The sequence below is a fragment of the Camelus ferus genome, chromosome 8 (assembly GCF_009834535.1).
Source record: "Camelus ferus isolate YT-003-E chromosome 8, BCGSAC_Cfer_1.0, whole genome shotgun sequence".
Lineage (NCBI taxonomy): Eukaryota > Metazoa > Chordata > Mammalia > Artiodactyla > Camelidae > Camelus > Camelus ferus.
The window spans coordinates 55457619-55479979 of NC_045703.1; the positions used below are offsets into that span (position 1 = coordinate 55457619).

At 39.1% G+C, this 22361-nt stretch overlaps 1 protein-coding gene across 2 annotated transcripts in view; it reads left to right on the forward strand.

Annotated features, from left to right (window-relative positions):
• Positions 1–22361, forward strand: part of ZC2HC1B (zinc finger C2HC-type containing 1B) — a 35558-nt gene that overhangs the window by 10351 nt on the left and 2846 nt on the right. For both annotated transcript variants that reach the window (XM_032485075.1, XM_006188517.3), the window contains 4 exons: positions 1803–1922; positions 2478–2616; positions 13480–13619; positions 16800–16905. In XM_032485075.1, coding sequence (XP_032340966.1) covers positions 1803–1922; positions 2478–2616; positions 13480–13619; positions 16800–16905 — 505 coding nt within the window. The remainder of the gene's footprint in view (positions 1–1802; positions 1923–2477; positions 2617–13479; positions 13620–16799; positions 16906–22361) is intronic.

Below are 22361 nucleotides of genomic sequence, written 5' to 3' on the forward strand. Positions count from 1 at the left end.
ACTCTCCAATTTCAGGGGTTTTATGTAATTTGAACAAAATAGATGTCAGGCCTGTTCCAAGATCTAATTGTTAATTAGATTCAAACTAACTGCATGTCAGGTCCCCTGATTGATGCCTATAGAGTTGAATAAAAGCTTGATTTATTTCAAAATTAGGAAATCACGCAGGTGTTTGGCCTCCATATTAAGAAGAGATTCCCAAGAAAAAATGACTTTTAAAAAATCTGAGATGATAATGACTTGTTAGTTGGGACATTTAGATCAAGGAGACTTATATTGAACTTCAAGAATTTGGACTATAAGCCTGACTACATTTGGGGCAAAAGACTACCAAATGAGGTTGTAGATTTTATTTCTCTGGGAACTTAAAAATGAAATGTCTGTTCTAATTAACTGCAAGTAGAGCTTCCTGAATCTAGAAGGAAAACCCACAGGGCCTGTTGTGGCCCCGTAGTGCACCAGTGAGCTCCCTTGCTAGCCCAGGGCTACACCCTACGAGAATGGATTTGAGACCTAAGAGGTACCATTTGAGGAGGGATCACTAAATGCCAAGTATTCTTGAGTCCTCTCGAGTCTTATTTCCTAGGCTTATCTTTAGGCTACAGAGAGCATTTGATCAAGTAATGTGATCTCTCTCTCTCCTTCAGTTTAGAATGGCTTGTTCGTAGCCGGGTGCAGTGATTTTCATGGAGCATGTATTTTGGGGTCTGGACAAAGTAACTGTGTGACAGCTATTGCGAGTTACATGACCACCAAGGAAGAGGACTTAGCGGGGAAAGCAAAGACGCTGGTATAATCCCACAGTGGAGCAATAACAGGCTTCAGAAGGGTGGTGCACAGGTGCAGCTCTTTGTGCTGGCTCCCTGGTTTTGATCCCAGGGAAATGCTGGGTACTTAGAGGTCTACTGACTGGAGTAGTTTTCTCTGCCGATTGTCTTATAAATATTGTAATATTTTAAAATGTAATAACATAGGCTTAGATTTGCTCTAAAATGAATGACTTCATGAACGTGAAATGTTTGGATACATTAAGGGAAAATGCTTCCCTAAGTTGAATGGAATTGGTATATTTTTCACTTGTTGTACAGTCGTCCCAGTTGTTTTCCACAGATGTTCTCAAATATTTCTTTGAAATCTATCCACTCCCTTTCAGGAATTAAGTGGTCTGATTTGCTGTATGTAGAAAAGCGACCCAGTTAAACTCAGTTTTGAAATGTTGAAATAGTTTTTCTGAGCAGGTAGTTTTTCTCCTCTGGTAGGAACCTAAGTGTCTCACTGCTGAATGCAAAGGGTTACTTCAAAAGGCTGATAAACCAATCTTTAGGTTGTTGGGACTCAGTTACTGGATGATTTGCTTTTGGAATTTAGAAACAGTGAAGGCAGGAAACAGGACAGAGGAAATAAGAAAACTTCCTTGGCTTCAGTGTCTATCTAGCTGAATATCAGAAATATTTATTTCAATTTAAACTAGAAAGTTTGTGTTTTCAACATTATTTAATGCTTGGACCAGTTCATTGAGCCCAAGTGGTAGAGTTAAATGTATAAAACCAAATTTTAAGTAAGTTTCTTTAGCTGTAGAGGCCTCTTAGTGACCTTGCCCGAACACAGTATCTAGTTATGTGTAACATGGGTGAAGAGAGCCAGATGGATTTGCTCTGCTGTGATTTGAGAGTTAGAGAATGAACTTGGCTCTGAAGGTGCAACCCAGTCACTGCAGTGGGGGCTGCCTGAATACACTGAGGCATTACGAACTTTGTGATTGTACATGTTAAAAATTTTAATCCCCACTCCTTCTTTTCTAGGAAAGGCATGGACCAATATGTACAAAACTCTTCAACAAAAAGCGTAAACCTTTCGATTCCTTAAAGCAAAGATTACAGGGCACTGACATTCCCCTTGTGGGGAAGGCTCCTAACTCCAAGGTACTATCAGTATCTTCCTTACTGTCCTTAATTATGTCCTTAAGTACATTAAAGCCTCTTTCTGGCTCTCTGGTTTCCTTTTGCTTGATAGTGCAGTGTAATGTCATGTCAAGTATAATCCACCTTTACTGTTTTCTTTTTAATCATGCTCACTTAGATTTCCAAATGTACTTCAGATACTTTCCAGATGTGGCCAAAAAAAAAAAAAAAAAAAAAAGGATCTCGTTTATATTTTCATTAGAGTAGCATTAAATCCAGCAATTAACTTGGAAGACAAGTCACTTTTAATCTTACATTTAAGTCTTCCTTTAAAGTTTTGTAATTGCTTTGTTTTTCTGATTGTTATTTTGTGTTTTCCCTCACTATTTTGACTTTCAAATTTTATCATTGTATTTTCCAAACCTCTTCTAGTACTTATTGAAAAACAAACTCTCCTCTCTCCAAATTTCACAGTCCTATTTCCTGTAAATTAAAACCCCAGCTTTCAGCAAATTATAATGGAGAGATATATAGTCTAGGTTAGTAATATACTGTTTTTTTTTTTTTTTAAAATAGCCTCAGCCTGTGAGAAAATCTAACTGGAGACAGCAACACGAAGACTTCATCAACGCGATTCGATCAGCAAAGCTGTGCACACTAGCCATTAAAGAAGGCCGGCCCCTCCCACCTCCACCCCCGCCCTCCATCAACCCAGGTGTGTGGCCAGTTTGGTTCGCTTTTGACATTTTATTTCTAAACAGTTGAGGCTCTACTTGATTTTTGGCCTGATCAGTATGCCTTGCTCCCTCCTAAACCCTCTAAAATTAATAATAGCAATTAAATTATGTAAAAGTAATTTTACCGTAAGATTTGTCTTACCCATTTTTTTTTTCAACTCTGCATAAAGATTCTGTATTTCCTTCTAACTCTACCTCAACATGTCCCACTGTCCCCAGGGTCATGGCATTACAGAACTCTGGGGGATGCCATCCATACCCCGGTCTATGAGGATGGGGCTGGGCAGAGCAGTTTAAGCAGCTCCATAATAGCTCTACAGTGTTGGATACCCACAGCTCTTTTTTGGTATTTTTTTTTTGAGATAAAATTCCCATAATATTAAATTTGCCATTTTAGCCATTTAAAATTGTACAGTTTAGTGACCCACAGCTTTTTTACCCTCAGCTTTTTTTTTGAACATTTTCAAATCTACAGAAAAAGGTAAGGAATAATACAATGATCACTCATACATCTTCCACTTCAATTTGACAATTTTGATATTGTGAAATTTTCTCTCTCGTTTTCTCTTTTGGGGGAGGGGGCATAAATATTTAAAAGTAAGTTTCAAATATCATAACTCTTTACCCATAACTATTTCAGCATATATTTCTTAAGTACATTTTCCTGCATAACCACAATAGTATTATCACACTAAATATATAAAATCATATTTTTCCAATTATCTTAAGAATGCCTTTAGAAGCCTTCTCCTCACCACTCAGTCGCAATCCAAGATTCAGTTCAATTCAATAAAAATCAGAGAACTTAATACTACCTGATGTCAAGACTTATTATAATGTTGCGGTAATTACAACAATTCGGTATTGATGTATCAATTGAACAGAAAAAAAGAATCTAGGTATAGATCTCCCCTAAACCTACGGGCAATTGATTTTTGACAAAGACAATTCACTGTGGGAAAGGACAGTCTGATTAACAATTGATGCAGAGACAACTGGATGTCAGTATGGGAAAAATGAACCTTGATCCTTATACCATACATAAAAATTAATTCAAAATGGATCATTGACCTAGCATAAGTGCTGTAACTATCAAATTTCTAGAAAAAACAAACATCTTTGGTTTAAGAGTCAACAAAGGATTTTTAAGCAGGACACAAAATACACTAATAATTTTTTTTAAGGAAATTGATAAACTGGGCTTTACCAAAATTAAAATCTTTGATTTTGAGAGAAACCATTGGGAGAACGCTAAGGCAAGCTACAGGGCAAGAGAACATATTTATAATATATGTACCTGACAAAGGACAAATATCAAGAATATATAAAAAACCTCTTATGACTCAATAAAAAGACAAAATAATAATGAAAAGACAAAAGAGGTATTCAAACAGAACATCACAAAATAATGACTAATAAGCACATGAAAAGATACTCAATGTCATTTTCACCAGGGAAATATAAATTAAAACCACAATGAGATATGTTTATTCCTAGGTGTTTTATTCTTTTTGTTGCAATGGTAAGTGAGATTGTTTTCTTAATTTCTCTTTTTGACAGTTTGTTACTAGTGTTTAGAAATGCAACACATTTCTGTATATTAATTTTGTATCCTGCAACTTTGCTGAATTCACTGATGAGCTCTAGTAGTTTTCTGGTGGCATCTTTAGGGTTTTCTATGTATAATGCCAGGTCATCTGCAAACAGTGACAGTTTTACTTCTTCCTTTCCAACTTGGATTCCTTTTATTTCTTCTCCAATTACTGTGGCTAGGATTTCCAAAATTATGTTGAATAACAGTGGCAAGAGTGGGCCTCCTTGTTTTGTTTCTGATCTCAAAGGAAGTGCTTTCAGCTTTTCACCATTGAGTGGATTATTAGCTGTGGGTTTGTTGTTTATGGCCTTTATTATGCCTACTTTCTGGAGAGTTTTTTTTATCATAAACAGATGTTGAATTTTATCAAAGCCTTTTCTGCATCTATTGAGATGATGACATGGTTTTTATTCTTCTCATTGTTGATGTGGTATATCACATTGATTGATTTGCAGATACTGAAAAATACCTACATCCCTGAGATAAATCCCACTTGATATAGTGTATGATCCTTTTAATGTATTGTTGGATTTGGTTTGCCGGTATTTTGTTGAGGATTTTTGCATCTATATTCATCAGTGATATTGGCCTGTCTTTGTCATAAACTTAAGGAGGCAAAAGACAAGACCTGTACTTGGAAAACAAAAGATGCTGATGAAATTGAAGACAACACAAATAGATGGAAAGATATACTGTATTCCTGGATTGGAAGAATAAATATTGTTAAAATGACCATACTACCCAAGGCAATCTACAGATTCAGTGCAGTCCCTATCAAAATACCAATGGCATTTTTCATGGAGCTAGAACAAATAATTTTAAAATTTCTATGGAAACACAAACCCCAAATAGCCAAAACAGTCTTGAGAAAGAAGAACAGAGGTGGAGGAATCACAGTCCTTGACTTTATACTACAAAGCTATAGTAATCAAAACAGAATGGTACTGGCACAAAAACAGACACATAGATCAATGGAACAGAATAGAAAATCCAGAAATAAACCCACACACTTCAGGTCAATTAATCTATGAGAAAGGAGGCAAGATTACACAATGGAGAAAAGATAGTCTTTTTAATAACTGGTGCTGGGAAAACTGGATAGCTACATATTAAAAAATGCAGTTAGAACATTCTCTAATACCATATACAAAAATAAATTCAAAATGGATTAAAGACCTAAATGTAAGACCAGGTACTATAAAACTCCTAGAGAAAAACATAGCCAGAAAACTCCTTGACATAAATTGTAGCAATAATTTCTTTGGATCCATTTCCTAAAGTAAAGGAAATAAAAGCAAAAATAAACAAATGGGACCTAATTAAGCTTAAAAGCTTTTGCACAGCAAAGGAAATCATCAACAAAACAAAAAGACAACCTACTGAATGGGAGAAAATATTTGCAAATAATATGACTGGTATGGGGTTAATATCCAACACATATAAATAGCTCATACAACTCAACATCAGAAAAACAACTGGATTAAAAAATGGGCAAATGAACTGAATAGACATCTTTCCAAAGAGGAAGGGCAGATGGCCAAAAGGCACGTGAAAAGATGCTTAATACCACTAATAATCAGGGAAATGCAAATCAAAACCACAATGAGATGTCACTTCACACCTGTCAGAATGGCTAGCATCAAAAAGAATACAAATGCTGGCAAGGATGTGGAGAAAAGGGAACCCTCCTATACTGTTGGTGGGAACACAAATTGGTGCAGCCACTATGGAAAACAGTTTGGAGGCTTGTCAAAAAACTAAAAACAGAACTACCATATGACCCAGCAATTCCACTCCTGAGTATATATCCAAAAAACACAAAAACACTAATTCAAAAAGATACATGCACCCCAATGTTCATAGCAGCATTTTTTACAATTGCCAAGATGTGGAAGCAACCTAAGTGTCCATCAACTGATGAACAGATAAAGAAGATGTGGTATATATACACAATGGAATACTACTAAGCCATTAAAAAGAATGAAATTTTGCCATTCACAGCAATGTGGATGACTTAGAGGGCATTATGCTAAGTGAAATAAATCAGATGGAGAAAAACAAATACTGCAGGATATCACTTACATGTGGAATCTAAAAAATACAACAAACTAGTGAATATAACAACAAAGAAGCAGAGTCATAGATATGGAGAACAAACTAGTGGTTACCAGTGGGGAAAGGGCAGGGGGAAGGGAAATATAGGGACAGGTGTTTAAGAAGTATAAATTATTAGGTATAAAATAAGCTACAAGGATATATTGTACAACACAGAATATAAGCAATATTTTGTAATAACTATAAATGGAGTATAACCTTTAAAAAAAAAACCACAATGAGATACCATTTCACACCCACTTGAAGAGCTAAAATTAAAGACTGACAGTACAAGTGATGGCCAAGATACGAAACAACTGGAAGTCGCATACACTGCTGCTGAGAGTCTAAAATAGTACAACTACTTTGCCCTGGTATTTTCTTAATTTAAAACATCCACTTATCTATATAGCAAATTCACCCCAAGCTATATGCAAAAAATGGAAAATATGTCCTTATTAAAAGATTTTTTCATTGAAGTATAGTTGATTTACAATGTATTATTTTCTAGTTTACAGCAAAGTGATTTTTCATATTCTTTTTCATGATTTATTATAGGATATTGAATATAGTTCCCTGTGCTATACTGTAGGACCTTGTTGTTTATCTATATTATATATAGCTGTTTGCATCTGCTAATCCCAAACTCCTAATTTATCCCTCCCCTATCCTTTTCCCCTTAGGTAACCATAAGTTTGTTTCCTATGTCTGTGAGTCTGTTGTTGTTTCATAAATATGTTCATTTGTGCCCTATTTTAGATTCCATATGTAAGTAATATTACATGATATTTCTTTCTCTGTCTGACTTACTTAACTTAGTATGATAATCTCTAGGTCCGTCCATGTTGCTGCAAATGGCATTATTTCATTCTTTTTTATGTCTGAGTAATATTCCACTGTATTTATATATACCACATCTTCCTTATCCATCCATCTGTTGATGGACATTTAGGTTGCTTCCATGTCTTGTCCATTGTAAATAGTGCTGCTTTGAACATTGGGTTGTATGTAACTTTAAATTATAGCTTTCTCTAGATATATGTCCAGGAGTGGGATTGCTGGATCATATGGCAACTGTATTTTTATTTTTTAAGGAACCTCCATACTGTTTTCCATAGTGGCTATACCAACTTACATTCCCACTAACAGTGTAGAAGGGTTCCCTAAAAAAGACATATTAATTCATAATAGCTTCATTTAAATAGCATAAACTGGGAACAATTGCAAATGCATCAACAAGTGGATCGATAAACAAATTGTGGAACATTTATAAGATCTTCTTACAATAGTAAGAAGTGCAACTATACATGCAGCAACATGGATGCTCTCTTACAGCAAATAATAGAAAAGGTAAAACATATTTAGTGACTGGAAAATAGTGTCTGGTTGCTTGAGACTGGGTTTGGAGGAACATTCAGAAGGGGCATGAGGGAACTTTTGGAGGTAATGAAATTGTTCTATATTTTTATTGGGGTATTACACAAATATATACATTTGTTAAAACTCATTGAACTGTACACTTAAAATAGGTGCATTTTGTTGCATGTAAATTATTCCTCAAAGTTCATTGTAAAAAAAACAAAACAAAACACAAAACCCAGTGTTCCAGCTACTTAGGAACAGCTATAAAGAACTTACGTATTCTTATTTTCTGGACTTTATTTGAATGTAAGCTTTTCAGGTTCAGGTTCTGTGTCCTTTAAGAACTTCTTATTTTATTTACATATGTGGGTTTGGTAAAGTGTTATTTAGACAACTTTTTCCCTGTGTATCTTGGTAAAGTGTTGTTTGAACATGTGTCCGATAAAGAACAATGTTAGTTTCTTCAGAAAAAAAAAGGCATTAAAAAACTCCAGTGTAATACTATAAAAATCATAAATCATCTGAACTTCAGTACCAGAGAATAATCTTAATAATTGCTTCACTTTTGCTAGGTGCTTATGAAAATGTAACTTAAATAATGTGTTGTCTTAAGATGTTCCATAGAAAGATCTATGGCTGTGATTTTGATAGTACTTTGGCAACAAGCCTTATATAATAAAACATCTTTTATGAGAAATACTTCATTTTAATAGAAGCTGCAGGGTTGATGGCTAGTTCTTTAGTTGAATAGTGAAAGTATGTCAGATATCCTGCTGTGTGACTTTCTCTAATTTCCACGTTGAATTTAAAATGTGGGGATTATTTTTCCTTTAAAGTAAATAATTCCCTTTATAAGGCCTCATCAAGTGTGCAAATTATTTTTCTGCCCTTTATATTTTTATACTAAAATATAGTTTTATAATTAAATTCTTCCCTGTGCCCTTATTATAATTTTATGCACCAAGCAAAATGATTACCTACAATAGCACATTTTCATTACTATTCAATTATTTAGATTGTGGAGGGATTTTATATTAGCCCATATATTCTCCAGCTTAAATACCAGAAAATTTATACAGACGTAACTAGGGATATTAATCATATGGCTTGGTTTGCATGAGTTTGCAAGTAATTTCCATTTTTTTCAGCGTGATTTCCTCTTTCATGGTTCAATTTCTGTGACATGCATGTATTTATTCTAATTCTTACTGACTTAAGTAAGTTTACCAGTCATTCAACTTTCCAGGATGATGTGACAGTTTATGGGGACAGTGATATAGAATATTTACCACTGGGATTTTCAGTGAGGCCTGGGACATTTGGTCACTTCACAGGGCTACATAGACATGGTACTCAGCAAGATGTTTGCATTTTTATTTTAATTTTTTGAAAGTGAAGAAATTTAATCGGATGTCAGAGTACTGAAGAATTTTCATCATATATGGTTTCAATAACAGAAATGATATATTGTTAGAATATCAATTTTAAAAGTGTCAAGCCAGAAAACCTAAGGAGTTTTTCATTCTCTCCTTAAAAAAAAAAAAGTCTGTGTGCTTGTATCAATATTTCATAGTTTTGATTTAAAATTTTTTTGTTCTGAAGATGCTGTGTATTTCTTCCACTGATCATTTCACTTTTGTCCCTACATCCATCTTCTTCTTGGGCACACAGATGCTTTATCAGCTTCAGTCACTCAATATGAGAGAGAGGACCACAGAGAAGGAGAAACTTAGACTACTTTGGCAATGCGAATTTGGGCTGTAATTCTGTGTAGGGGCTAATGTCAGTTTACTGCTTCTCAAGAATATGTTTTATTCCTTTCCTCCTCTTCTCTTCCTTTTTAAAAAAATTATTTTTTATTTTAATATAATTTTTAAAGGTTACACTCCATTTACAATTATTATAAAATACTGGCTATGTTCCCCATGTTGTACAGTACATCCTTGTATTCTATCTTACATCCAATAGTTTGTACCTTCCACTCCCCATCCCTAGGGTGCCCCTACCCCTGTCTTCTCCCCACTGGTAACCACTAGTTTGTTCTCTATATCTCTCCTTCTTCATTTTTATATTCACTAGTGTTGTATTTTTTAGATTCCACATGTAAGTGATGTCACACAATATTTGTCTTTTCCTGTCTGACTTATTTCACTTAGCATAATGTACTCCATCCATGTTGCTGCAAATGGGAAAAAAAAATTATTTTTAATGGCTGAGTAGTATTCTATCTCATCTATATATGTATGTATATGTGTATATATGTGTGTGTGTGTGTGTGTGTATATATATATATATATATATATATATATATATATATATATATATATATATGCATGCCACATCTTCTTTATCCATTCATCTGTTGATGGAAACTTAAGTTGCTTCCATATCTTGGCAGTTGTAAATAATGCTGCTATGAACATTGGGGTGCATGTATCTTTTTGAATTAGTCTTTTTGTGTTTTTTGGATATACTCAGGGGTGGAATTGCTGGGTCATATGGTAGTTCTGTTTTCAGTTTTTTGGCAAACCTCCAAACTGTTTTCCACAGTGGCTAGCACCAATTTGTGTTCCCACCAGCAGTGTAGGAAGGTTCCCTTTTCTCCACATCCTTGCCAGCATTTGTTAGTTGTCTTCTTTTTGATGCTAGCCATTCTGACAGGTGTGAAGTGACATCTCATTGTGGTTTTGATTTGCATTTCCCTGATGATTAGTGACACTGAGCATCTTTTCACGTGCCTGTTGGCCATCTGCACTTTCTCTTTGGAAAGATGTCTATTCAGTTCTTCTGCCCATTTTTAAATTGGGTTGTTTGTTTTTTTAACGTTGAGTTGTATGAGAAGTGCTTGCATTTTAAAATGATGCTTGTTTTTCTATTTTAATTTTTTATATGATCTGGAGCAAGACTTTAAAAATCATTATCTATTGAAATGAATAGCACATAGTGATTTTTATAACATCATTATTGATAGAGGAAGAGGTGACTCAGTTTGAGGTGAGGGTAGAACCTGTAGCTAAGTCATGGTGTGTTCAGATTATTGTTGCAGAAGAAGACTTTCCATACTCAGAATATCTGACATTCCCTTCCTCCCTTAAGTCTGAGCTTCATGTCCCTCCTGTGGGCTTATTCCATGGAGTGGTAACGTCTGCTGCTTTGCCTAGTCCTCTCGTTGTTCCTGAGGTTTTTGTCAGCAGGGAAATAACACATCAACGTGCTTGCCTCCACGGTGATGTGTAGTGCCACACAGAAGTGTATGATGAATGAATGAATGAACGGGTGCAATTAAGGAAGCAACGCAGTCACTGCCATAACCGTTGTCTTTGCCTGAACTGAGTAGGGTTTCTGGTAGCAGCACTTCTGATGTGAGCCTTGACTTTTCAGTTGGTAAAACTGAAGAAATAACCACGAAACTACAAACCCAGTCCTAGATGGTTTTCTACGCCATCGTAAATGAGTTCTGCATGGTAATGGCGCTATTTTATTTTTCGTAAGCAGTTTCTCTCCTTTTGGTAGTTGGAAACACAACCTGGCTGAGCCTGTTTCCTTGGAGTAACAGCGTATTTCACCCGCCAACTGTGCCAAGCCCTACTGTGGATTATTGTAGTTAACTTTCACAACAAGCAGATGAAGTGGGTGATACGTAGGTGTGGGGAAATTGAAGCTTAAGCAGGTTAAGTTCACACACGCAGCAGGTGAGGAGCTGGGACTCAGAACCAGTCAGACAGGCTGCAGAGCCTTTGCCATCTCCCAATGCTGTCCTATTTTATTTTGTTCAAGGAGTTTGTCACCGTGGGAGAAAGTTGTCTTTATATTAGAAAGCTTAGTCCTTGATTGCAGAGACATCTTATCCCTCTGGAGCATAATAAGTGTTTAGTAAGTATGGAATCAGTGATTAGGTTAAGTGCTAATCTTTTATTACATTTCAGAATTATACATTCTAATTTTATGAGTATTCATTTTAGGAAGTGATTTGTTCAAATAGAAAACTCCCCAAACTGCTTAAAAAGATGCCTTCAAAAAACTTAACTTTGAAGGCATGACTGCCTTAAATATCCAGTCACATATGTAGGCATTTTGACTGTATCCTAAGCCAGACTTTCACACAGAGTTGATGGTTTGTGCAGAGCCTGCCAGGGGAGCGGGAGATACTGTCTTCTAACTCTCACATCCACTTTGTCATCCCGTCAAGGTGCCTAAAGCAAGACAGAACGGTGTGCCCCCGACACTCCTCTCTGCTTTGGACGGGGAGGCTCCAGCCTGGCTTTGCCGAGAGCATCACTACGTTCTAAGAGTGTGGATCTTCCTCACCTCTCATTTCTCTCACTGTCTAGTAACTGCAAATGAGACACAAATTGAGACAAATGGGTGCTCCGCACAACCTCAGAGTCCCCGTGCCCCCAGGGCTGCCGGAGAGGTTCTTACGCTGGAAGGTGGAGCCCTCTTGTCCCTCATTTTCCTTTTCTCTTTTTGAACCCTCGCTGTTCCCTTTTACTGATCCCTTTTCTCAAGATATTATTTGCCTCCTCACTTAGGAATTCAGTGGAAAAATCTAGCCATTGCAGGAGTGTGACATTGGCTTCAAATCCCATCCCCCCAAAAACCCACATTCTGAAACACCTTGCTCCCTCTGTAGCTGCATAACGTGTGTGTGTTTGTGTGTGTGCATGTGGTGGAAGATTTTAAAGGATTTATTTAGCAAAGGGAAAGTACACCTCCAAGAACAGGCTGACTGAAGGGAGGCAAAAGCAGCGGTCTTCGCCCCTTCTCTTACACCCTCGCTTAGAGGTGGCGTTCTGACTGACTGGCAGCTCTTGCCCTGGGAACGCGTAGTCGTGTTTGCGCACTTTGCACATGCCTTTACCCGTAGCGCACACAGGAAAACCCATGGAGGGGCCTAAACCGCAGTGCTAGTTATATTACAATGAGCGTTGGGTCATGTCCAGTTAGGTCCTTTTTTCTTTCTTTTTTCTTAGGGGAGGAGGTAATTAGGTTTGTTTATTTACTTATTTTTTAAGTGGAGGATTGAACCCAGGACCTTGTGCAGGATAGGCAGGCACTCTACCACTGAGCTAGCCCCTGTGCATGTCTGCTTAGGTCCTGCTGTGTGCTGTGCAGCTACACAACTTGTGTGCGACCTTCTGTCCCCCTCGGCACCACAGCCTGGGCTTAGGCATCTTCTGTGCCCTTCAGTCCTCAACACCCACAGCCTGTGATTCCAGGACTACTTTCTTTCCAATTAAATAAATTATTTCGTGAAAGCTTAATTGGAAAGTTCCTAAGTATATACAATTAATCTGTTTTCTAAAAAAAAAAGTATCATGTAAACATTTTAAGGAAATACTTTTTTTTTAATGTAGTGAGCTTTTAATCTTTAAGTAATGATGAACTGTGTGTAGGTCGTCACAGTTGCCTAGATGTATTTTTTTTTTATTGACATATAGTCGATTAACAATATTGTGTCAGTCTCTGGTGTACAGCATGGTAATTCAGTTATACACACACATATAAATATATTTTTCATGATAGGTTACTACAAGATATTGAATATACTTCCCCATGCAAGGGAATATTCTTAATTGAAATAAGTACCTGGGTAGGGAACTTCTCCCCCTGCCATGTCCTTTACTTGAGCCTCTACCTGCCTCCTCCCGTAGAATAGGCTGTCTCACACGGACCTTGTTCTTTCATGTTGGAGCGGAGTTCATATCCTATTCATTTCATTTCATGTAGTCCCCTTCCAGAGTTGTTTTTGAAATGTTAATTGTCTTTTTGTTGTTATCTTTACATTCAGATTATATTCAATGTCCGTACTGTATGAGGAGGTTTAATGAAACCGCAGCCAATAGACATATTAATTTCTGCAAGGATCAGACTTCTCGCCGAGTCTTCAATCCAGCCCAGACCGCAGCCAAATTGGCATCCAGAGCACAGGTAAGACTCTCTCCCCACATGCTGGCTCTTGGGTAAGCACAGAGAATTTGCCAGGGAATCCAAATGACCCATCCTGAGAAGTGTAAGTATCAAGACAGCCAGTTACTGTGACTCGTCCTCCTGGGAGCTGGTTTCTCTGAGGGATGTTTGCCAGCTAGCGCCCCCTTTGGGTGTTGTAGAAAAAATTTTTCTACAGTTAAAAGCTTCTTGGGATGAAGACTTGGATATATGAGCAGTGTTTGTATATTATTATGGTAAAACTCTCTCTCTCCAATGGTGGTTCTCAGCCTTAACCATCCCAAAAGAACTCTGAGCCTGGAGGGAAACTGGCATGGGGCAGGGAGGCTGTCACAGGAGCACCTGCTCTACAGGCCGTGTGTTTTGCTCTGTAGAGCGGGGTCTTTAGTCTATTTAAAGCCACAGCGTCAGCAATGTAAAGTAAATGAGTAAAGCAGCTCTTACCAATAGGTACAAATAAGTAAAATAACAACCTTACCAGGAAGACACTAGATTTAGAACAGAACTGCAGCCAGCAAACAGTTCGTGCGTATCAAAGGTGACGGGGACATCACTTACAGTATACCATGAAAACTGTCGATTTCATAAACGGGGCTCAGATACCAAGAAATGATTAAGTTGGTCTGGCTACTTAACAGTATGAAGCATGTTTAGAAAGATTTGCATGAAATCCAGTATGTAGTGGGGATAGGACCCTCTGACAGCAGCGTACCCCATGGACTAAGGATTCTCTTTCTCCACATACATGAGACAGTTACTGAAACTTGACTCTGTACCAGACACCGTGCCAGGTGCTGGTTGATCAAGGATGTGTAATTCAGAGGAGGAGGCCTTGGGAACAATGTCATTACGAAATACCAAATGGGTTTACCAGTCTAGAGTTGACGTTGGGGAGGACATTATGCACAAGATGTCCAGCCTGTCACCTGAGGCACCGACTATGTGGAACTAACGCATGGAGTGCCTGTGGGAGAGTGACCAATGGGACAGGCAAGGTGAGCATCAGAGCTAGAAGGGCTTTACCTCAGGCTCGCTCAGAGAGGAGGAAAAGAGGGATTAAGTGAATAGATGCTCCAGGATCAGATGCCAACCAGCCTGAAAGCCCAGAAGCAGGAACTGGGAATTCCCCAGGAGCCCCCCTTCCCGTCTTTGCACCTTATCTCTTCTTTCTACTATGCTTCTGCTTTCTCTTTTCTCTGCAGACTGACTTTCTCAACTTTTCTGGCCAGTTGTCCATCATTGGCCTTGTGTGTCATTCTGTAAGCAGTGTAGACTGGTTGGATAGTGCAGGCTGGGGTGACATGGAATTGGGTTTTTTTAAGAAAGATAATCCTTGCCATGAATGTGCAAGATGGATTGGCCAGAGACCAGTTAGAAATCACAATAAGGGGAAAAGAAAGTGAGGGCACAGAACGAGAGGACTAATGGGGTGTATGTGAGTGGGAGCATTTAAGAAGTAATTGTTGGAACTGAGAAGCTGATTGGATACAGGGTAAAAGAGGATCAGGGTTGACAAGAAGGATTCTAGCTCCAGAGCCTGGCAGATGGTAACACTACACATCTAGGCAGAGGAACACAGGAGGCAGGGATAGGCGTGTCAGTGCGGCAGGCAGGGTGGCTATGATAAATATAGTTCTAGAGGTTCAGTCTTTACACCCGGAATAGCATGGGAAGCAGTGCAGTGTAGAAAGAGCCCAGGTTCTCCAAGTGGTAGTCAGGGCTTGGCTTCCAGCTTTACACTGTATTATCTGCAGGTAAACTTGGACAAGTTACTGACACTCTTTGAGACTCACTTTAATCTGTGTCTTGCTAGTTGTTGGGAGGATTGCAGACAACACCAGTGCAGTGCCTCGCACGTGGGTCCCTCCGCCTTCCCTCTTTCCACACTGGCCCTCCCTCCCCCAGCTGATGATGGTCCTTTCCTGGGTGGGATAGGGGCCACCATTTAGGGGGAATATGACTACTTTGGGCTTGATTTCAAGTTAGTTTCAGAAAAGCTGTCGAGTATAACCCTACCTATACTTTCTAAAGCAGCGAAGGGTGCATTACATTTCTTCGAACGCCTCTTCTAGCTAGTCGGCGAAGTTAGTCGGTTATTAGTGGGGCCAAGGGGGAGCAGAGGGAAGCAGCGGACGGAAGTGCTTTTTATTCCTGAAGAAGGCCAGCTGGCCGTCCTGAGTGTAACCAGTGACTTGGCCCTGTTCCTCTCCTTGTTTTCCAGAGCTAAGTGGTGATTGGGAACACAGAAGAAAAATTGCTTGCTTTCTGAGTAAACTCACTGTAGAGTGTATCTGAACGGCTGTGCTGTTTCCCGATGCCAGCCTCACCACTCTGGGACCCTGCCTAGTAGTGGAGCTGATTCAGAAGTAGAACAAAAAGGGAGGTGTTGTTTCAGTTTTGAAGGGCTGTTAACAGCACAGCTGAAATGTGTTTCTATTTTAAACATAATCAGCTTTAAAAATGTTATACCCTTAACCAATGGAGACCAATGTGGGCCTCTGAAAATAGCTTTCTTTCTTTGGCTGGGGATGAGCTGCCTGCTGCCGTCTGGTAGTTACCCTCACCCAAGTGCCCATCTCACTCCGAGTAACAGGTTATCATCATACTGTGGTTTCCACGGAAACGTGGAGGGATCTGAAGCGAGGTAAAAAGGAGCTCCCAAGGAACCTTTTGGTCCTTACTCTGTATTAATATAACTGTTCTGCTACTGCTGCTCGGCAGGGAGGGGGTGGCGTGGGGATGTTGGAATCCCATGTTTAAAACATTCGCTGCCTGCCAATGTCTGTTTTTCTTCTCTGTTCATGTATTTAAAAACAAAATCATCTTCAAGTGTAATGAAAAACTAAAATGTTCCATAACTGTCCTTATTGACAGTAAGTGATTTCTTATGTCTCCATACAACTAATTTTACAGGATTAACATATCACCACTCCACTGAGGGCTTGATTATGGAATGAAAGCTCCAAGACCCAGACATGATTTTGAGCCCCAGCAGGGAGGACAGGAACCGGGTGACTAAGATACAGGGTGTACCCTTCCCCTGGGTGTAGCAGGTCCCAGGTGATGACTGCAACCTGCTGCTAGTTAACAGGAAACAGCTTTGCCTCCTGTGTGCTACCTGAGGTTACAGGACTGTTTCCTCTCCTGTCTCTCTCTCTGTAGGGTAGGGCTCAGATGAGTCTCAAAAAAGAACCGACTGTAACCAGTGCCGTGGGAGCGCTGCTCCAGAACAGGGCCCTGGAGGCCAGTGTGGTCCCAAGCAGGCCAGGTGAGCTGGAGTGAGCGTCCTGACTATCGAATGACGGGGTCAGAGGGGACCACTGTTGGCTGTGGGTTTTGCTGGCAGTCAGCAAAAGCTATGACATCCAAAGTTGCTTTGGGATATAAAGATATGTGGGTTTGTTTGAGGTTAAAGCTTATTTGCCAAGAAAGGATATTTCCTAATTTACCAGGATTAGACAACTCTGACAATCTACAAAGTCAAATCTGTTTGCAGTGGCAGGGTCCAGAATCATTGTTCTCTGGTCTGGTAAAATTAAAAAGAGATTAGGAATGGGAGATGGCAGTGTGTCAGGTGTTGTGTTGAAAATAAGGGAAGAAAATGAAATCACTATTTCAGAGAGATATCTGTCCTCCCATGTTCATTACAGCGTTTTTCAACTAGCCAAGCTATAGAAACAGCCTATGTGTCCATTGATAGATGAATGGATAAAGATGTGGTATATATACACAGTGGACTATTATTCAGCAATAAAAAAGAGGGAAATCCTGCCATCTGTGAAACCTGGATGGACACGAAAGGCATTGTGCTAAGTGAGATAAGTCAAACAGAAAGACAGATGCTGTATATCTCACTTATATGTGGAACCTAAAAAAGTTAAACTCATGAAAACAGTGTAAATAGTGGTTGCCAGAGGCAGAGGTAGGGGAAATGGGGAGATGTTTGTCAAAGGGTACAAACTTGCAGGTGTAAGATGAATAATTAGTTCTGGGGACCTAACGTACATACAGCATGGTGACTGTAGTTAAAAATACTGTGTTATATACTTGAACGTTGTCAAGAAAGTAAATCTTAAGTGTTCTCACCACACACACACACATACACACACAGTAACTATGGGAGATGATGGATGTGTTAACTAACCTTATTGTGCTAATCATTTTGCAGTACATACATATATCAAATCATCACATTGTACACCTTACACTTACATGTTTTACCCAGTTGTATCTCAGTAAGGCTGGGAAGAAAGGAAAAAGGGAAGAATTTTCTTCCTAGAACTAAACGATTTCTTCAAAGTAGCAGAAGGGGAAACTGTCATTATAGTACTTACTATATGCTAGACTCGTGTTCACTGAATCTTCACAATAATCCCCAGATGTTCCAGTGTATGGGAAGGGAAACCAAGGCCCAGAGAGGGTAAGTTATTTGTTTAGGGCACACAGCTGGTAAACAGCAGAGCTGGATTGGGTTTCTACTTGCCTTTCCCTCTTCATGAAGCTGCATTAATGACAACGTGGCCTTCTTCTCTATGAGCAGCATGCACTATGAAGGCCACCTGAGGTCACTCATGACCACCTTGGCACCTCTAATCAGGAGTTTTATTCTGAAGGTACTATCAGAACTGGAGTAAGAAGTGCCAGTCTCACAGTCCATTAAGTAACAGCATTAGAAATCTTTATCATTAGTTTTTAAATTCCTCATGAGTTGCTTTTCATGGACTGAACGTTAAATTGGTACCTTAAAATTTTCCCTACAGCCTTGTAAACCCAAGTCATTACTTTTTTCCTGATCTGTAAAAACTTAACAATGAGGTGTAGGTTTTAGTTTTCACTTAGAAGAAAAGTATTTCAGATTATGTATGTATTCGTTTGGTAGAACTTCTCCTAACAAGCTTTTTTCTAAAATATAACAAATAGTGCCCTTCAGAAAAGACGGTTTCTTTATATTATGGTTTCTTTTCTTATTTTTTTCAAAAAATATATTACAATGCTTCCCTGCCAGTGAAAAGCATTCCTTTGATTTTGAGGTTAAAACTTATTCGCCAAGAGGGAATATTTCTTCATTCATCAGGCTTAGACGACTCTGACGGGGTGCAAAGTCAGGTCCTGGTGTAGCCGCAGCCCCGGGACTTCGTTCCTGGTCTGGTCAACTTGGAAGGGGACTGGGAGCGGGGGAAGACAGGCATACTGTTGAAAATAAGGGAAGTTTCCCTCCTTGAACTAATAATAATTTCTTTAAAGCAGCAGCAAGGCATAAGTGGAGGGGTCCTGAATTAGGACTCGGCAGTCCTGTGTCCCAGTATGTGACGTTAAGTGGGATATTGTAAAGACAGCATTGGGAAATAGATTAGTAGGACAGGAGAGCTGAGCAAGATGATATTAAATTTGCTTTTGACTAGTTAATGGTGGTTTATAACCACTGTGGTGTTGCTAAGTAAAAGGCGGAGTTCTAACATGGCCCACACCAGGTCCTGTACCACCACTGACCTCACCTTCCTCTGCTCCCTCTCACTCCAGCTCCAGCGGCCTCTGTTGCTCCTGCACACTCCTGCCTCAGGGCCTTTGCACTGGCTGCCCCCTCTGCTGAAAAACAAAACAGTCCCTCTCTAATCTGCACTGCTGTTTCCCTCTCTCCCTCCAGTACTCTGCTGAGTGTTGTCTTCACAGTGAGGCCCCTGTGTTTAATAGTAATCAAGCCCTCCACAATTCTCTTTGTATTTTTTTTTTAAAAAAATAGCGTTTATCATCATCTAATATTCAATATGTATTTGTTTATCTCCTTCCTGTCCCACCCCCCAAAAAGGGAAATGTAAGTTTCCAGAAGGCAGGGATCTGTCTGCTTTGTCTATTTTTCTTATACAGCCATATCCCTACCTGTTACACTTGTTCATGGCACATATGAGATGCTTAGTAAATACATTCTGAACGAAATATATGAGAGAAAGTAGGTATCTTGATTCTATAATTTCTCAAGTTACCGGCATATGAGTTGAGTGGTCATATTAATTAGCTTTAAGGGATAGCTTTTGGTCTTATTTCAGGCTTAAGATGCTGTTGCAGTTTAATTTCTTGTTCTTTCCTGTGGCCTCACCTGTTCATATTTAAAAATAAAGTCACCAGCGTTAGAGTGCTTTTCAATTAGTCACATTTCACTCGGAGCCATTCTGGGGAGGAAGCAGAAGTGTATTGCGGGAGGTGAATTCTCACAACTCTTTAAGGCTTGGGGGAAAAGCACTGGGTACATTTCACTAACGTAAACAGGCCCATGTGTGAATCGTATTCGTATCTACTGGCCATTAATCTATTTGTTAATAGGAGGGTCTTTTAAAAATTGTATTGTTGTTGAAACCTTGCTGTTTCTAGATTGACAGACAGTACTTTAGGCCATTTGGTGTCACTTGCCTTCCACATAAATCCTATCACTGTTTTTCATCTAGCTGGTGGTCAGCCCCTGGCTTTCATTCTTCAACTCTCTTGAGTAAAATAGGCATTTAGTGTCTCTCATTTATAACACTTGGTTCTAAATTCACAATCGGGGAAGTGCGTGTGAGGCACAATCCTTCTCCATCCCAGAGCCTTCTAAGAAGCTATGCTTGTTCAGGCAAGCCTCTGCTCTTAGAGAGCATGTGATGTTGCATGAAGTTGACACACAACTGCCATGGGTGTTCAAGAGGATTCATTCATTCAGCTCACAGTTACTATGCATGCTTGTTTCTTACGCCTGTGGATTCTTCACCGTCAAGGGGGAGAGGTGGTCAATCATTATATATAACATTTAACAGTGGGATGTAAACGTCCTAAGAGAATACAAGAAAGAGACCAACTTTGCCCAAGGGGCTTTATGGACGAGTTGATGGTCTGAGAGAGGAAGCTTCACAGAGGTGGAAGCATTTGGGAAGAGCTTTCAGGATGAGCCAGATTTGGACCAGTGGAGAAAAGCTGCAGAAGGAATGAACAAAGATATGAAAACGAGAATGCAGAGGACATACTCTGGAAGCAAATGGCCCATTTGGCCAAAGCGTAGAGAAGAGTTGGGGTGTGAACAGAAGTTAAAGTTAGAATGGAAGGCTGGCACCAGAGCACGGAGGGCTGTGCATGCTTGGTAAGAAGCCCAGGCAATGTGTGATTAATGCTGACACTGGTGTCACGGCTCTGGGCATGCCTGTCTATGCAAGTTGGGCTATTACGATGGCCTAGGAAATTTTTGTTTCTAGACATGTTAAGTTATCCTGCAAAATGTCTCTTGAGAAAGAGCGCTAAAAAAAAAAAAAAAAAAAAGCCATGTAAGAAATTAATGCTTATTGTAGAAGATACTGGAAAATGGAGAAAAAGTATAAAGAAGATAAAAATCACCCATAATTCCACACTCTGACATGTCTCCTGTTAACTGATAACTTTTCCTATCTTCTCCTCTTTGTACTCCTTCTATTTTGCTTTCCTTTTATCAAAGTTAGGATCATAGTCCTTGTGCACATCCTGTTTTTTTCACTAACAAATTTTAAATATTTCCTTATGCCAAAGAGTTTCTTTAAAAATATAGTATCGTATCACAAGAACGCAATGTAACTTATTTAGCTCTTTTCCTGATGTTGATTGAGCACAGAGATTGTTTCTACTTGTTTGCTATTCTGAGTAGCTCCCTTCATGGACAATAGCCCAGGCCTAATCTAAGCACTTCAAATGTTAATTCTCATTAATCCTCACAGTAACACCAGGGGCAGACATGCTCTTCACATCCCTAGTGTACAGGTGAGGAAAGCGCAGAGAGGAAGAGCAACTCGCACGAGTAATTTTTCATAGGAAACGGTAGAGCCAAGCAAATCTTTATCTATTTTGGGAAAACTGGGTCAAAAAATATAAACATTAAGGAGACTTTTATATTATATGTTATTTAACCTATATTATGTATTATTTAATATATATGATATGTTACTTAGTAAACATACACACACACATATATATTAATAGTTTTAGAAAAAGACATGGCTCTTCCTTCGTTCTCACAGAGTCTATTGTTCAGATGGGAAATGAGTTTGGAGTCTAGTCATCAAACATCTACCTGGCTATTTTCTCAAGGGTTTTTGGTATCAGAGTGACTGACTTACAGGGAAGGTACCTTTAGACAGAGACTAAGATCACTGTGAAATGGAGTTCTGGACTCTAGGGCTGTGTTGCTTCCTGTATTTAGTGAATTACATTTCACAGCTTTGTTGGTGTGGGTTCTGCTTTTCTTTCTGGAGCTAGTGGATTCGACCAGGTTAAGCACCTACCCTGCCCTAGCATGCCCTCCTTACCTAACTTAACTGTGTAGCAAATGTAATGAGTATTAAAGGGTCAGTTGCTGATTCCTTGGAAGAAATAAAACTTGTAGATCTCTGGGTAATAGGAACACTGAAAGTTCTCTCCATTCTCATGTCCTTTAGTGGTTGATTCACAGTTTCCTTGGATTGTTTGGCTACTCCCCCTTTGTAAAAACACTGATTAGAAAGGAGGCCTCGAGGACAGAAGGGACTTACTCTTTTTCCTTTTTCTTTTTTAAACAAAAAATGGTTTCTCTGAGAATCCTCTCCCCTGCCATGTAGTCCAAAACAGACTCTGGTATGGTACGTCTGTATCCATAAATTCCTACACATCCACATCTAACAGGGCTGCTGGACACAAAGGAAAAGTGTCCTGTTTAGGGAAGGAGTCCATCACTGTGTAAATAACCCCTGGGAGGGA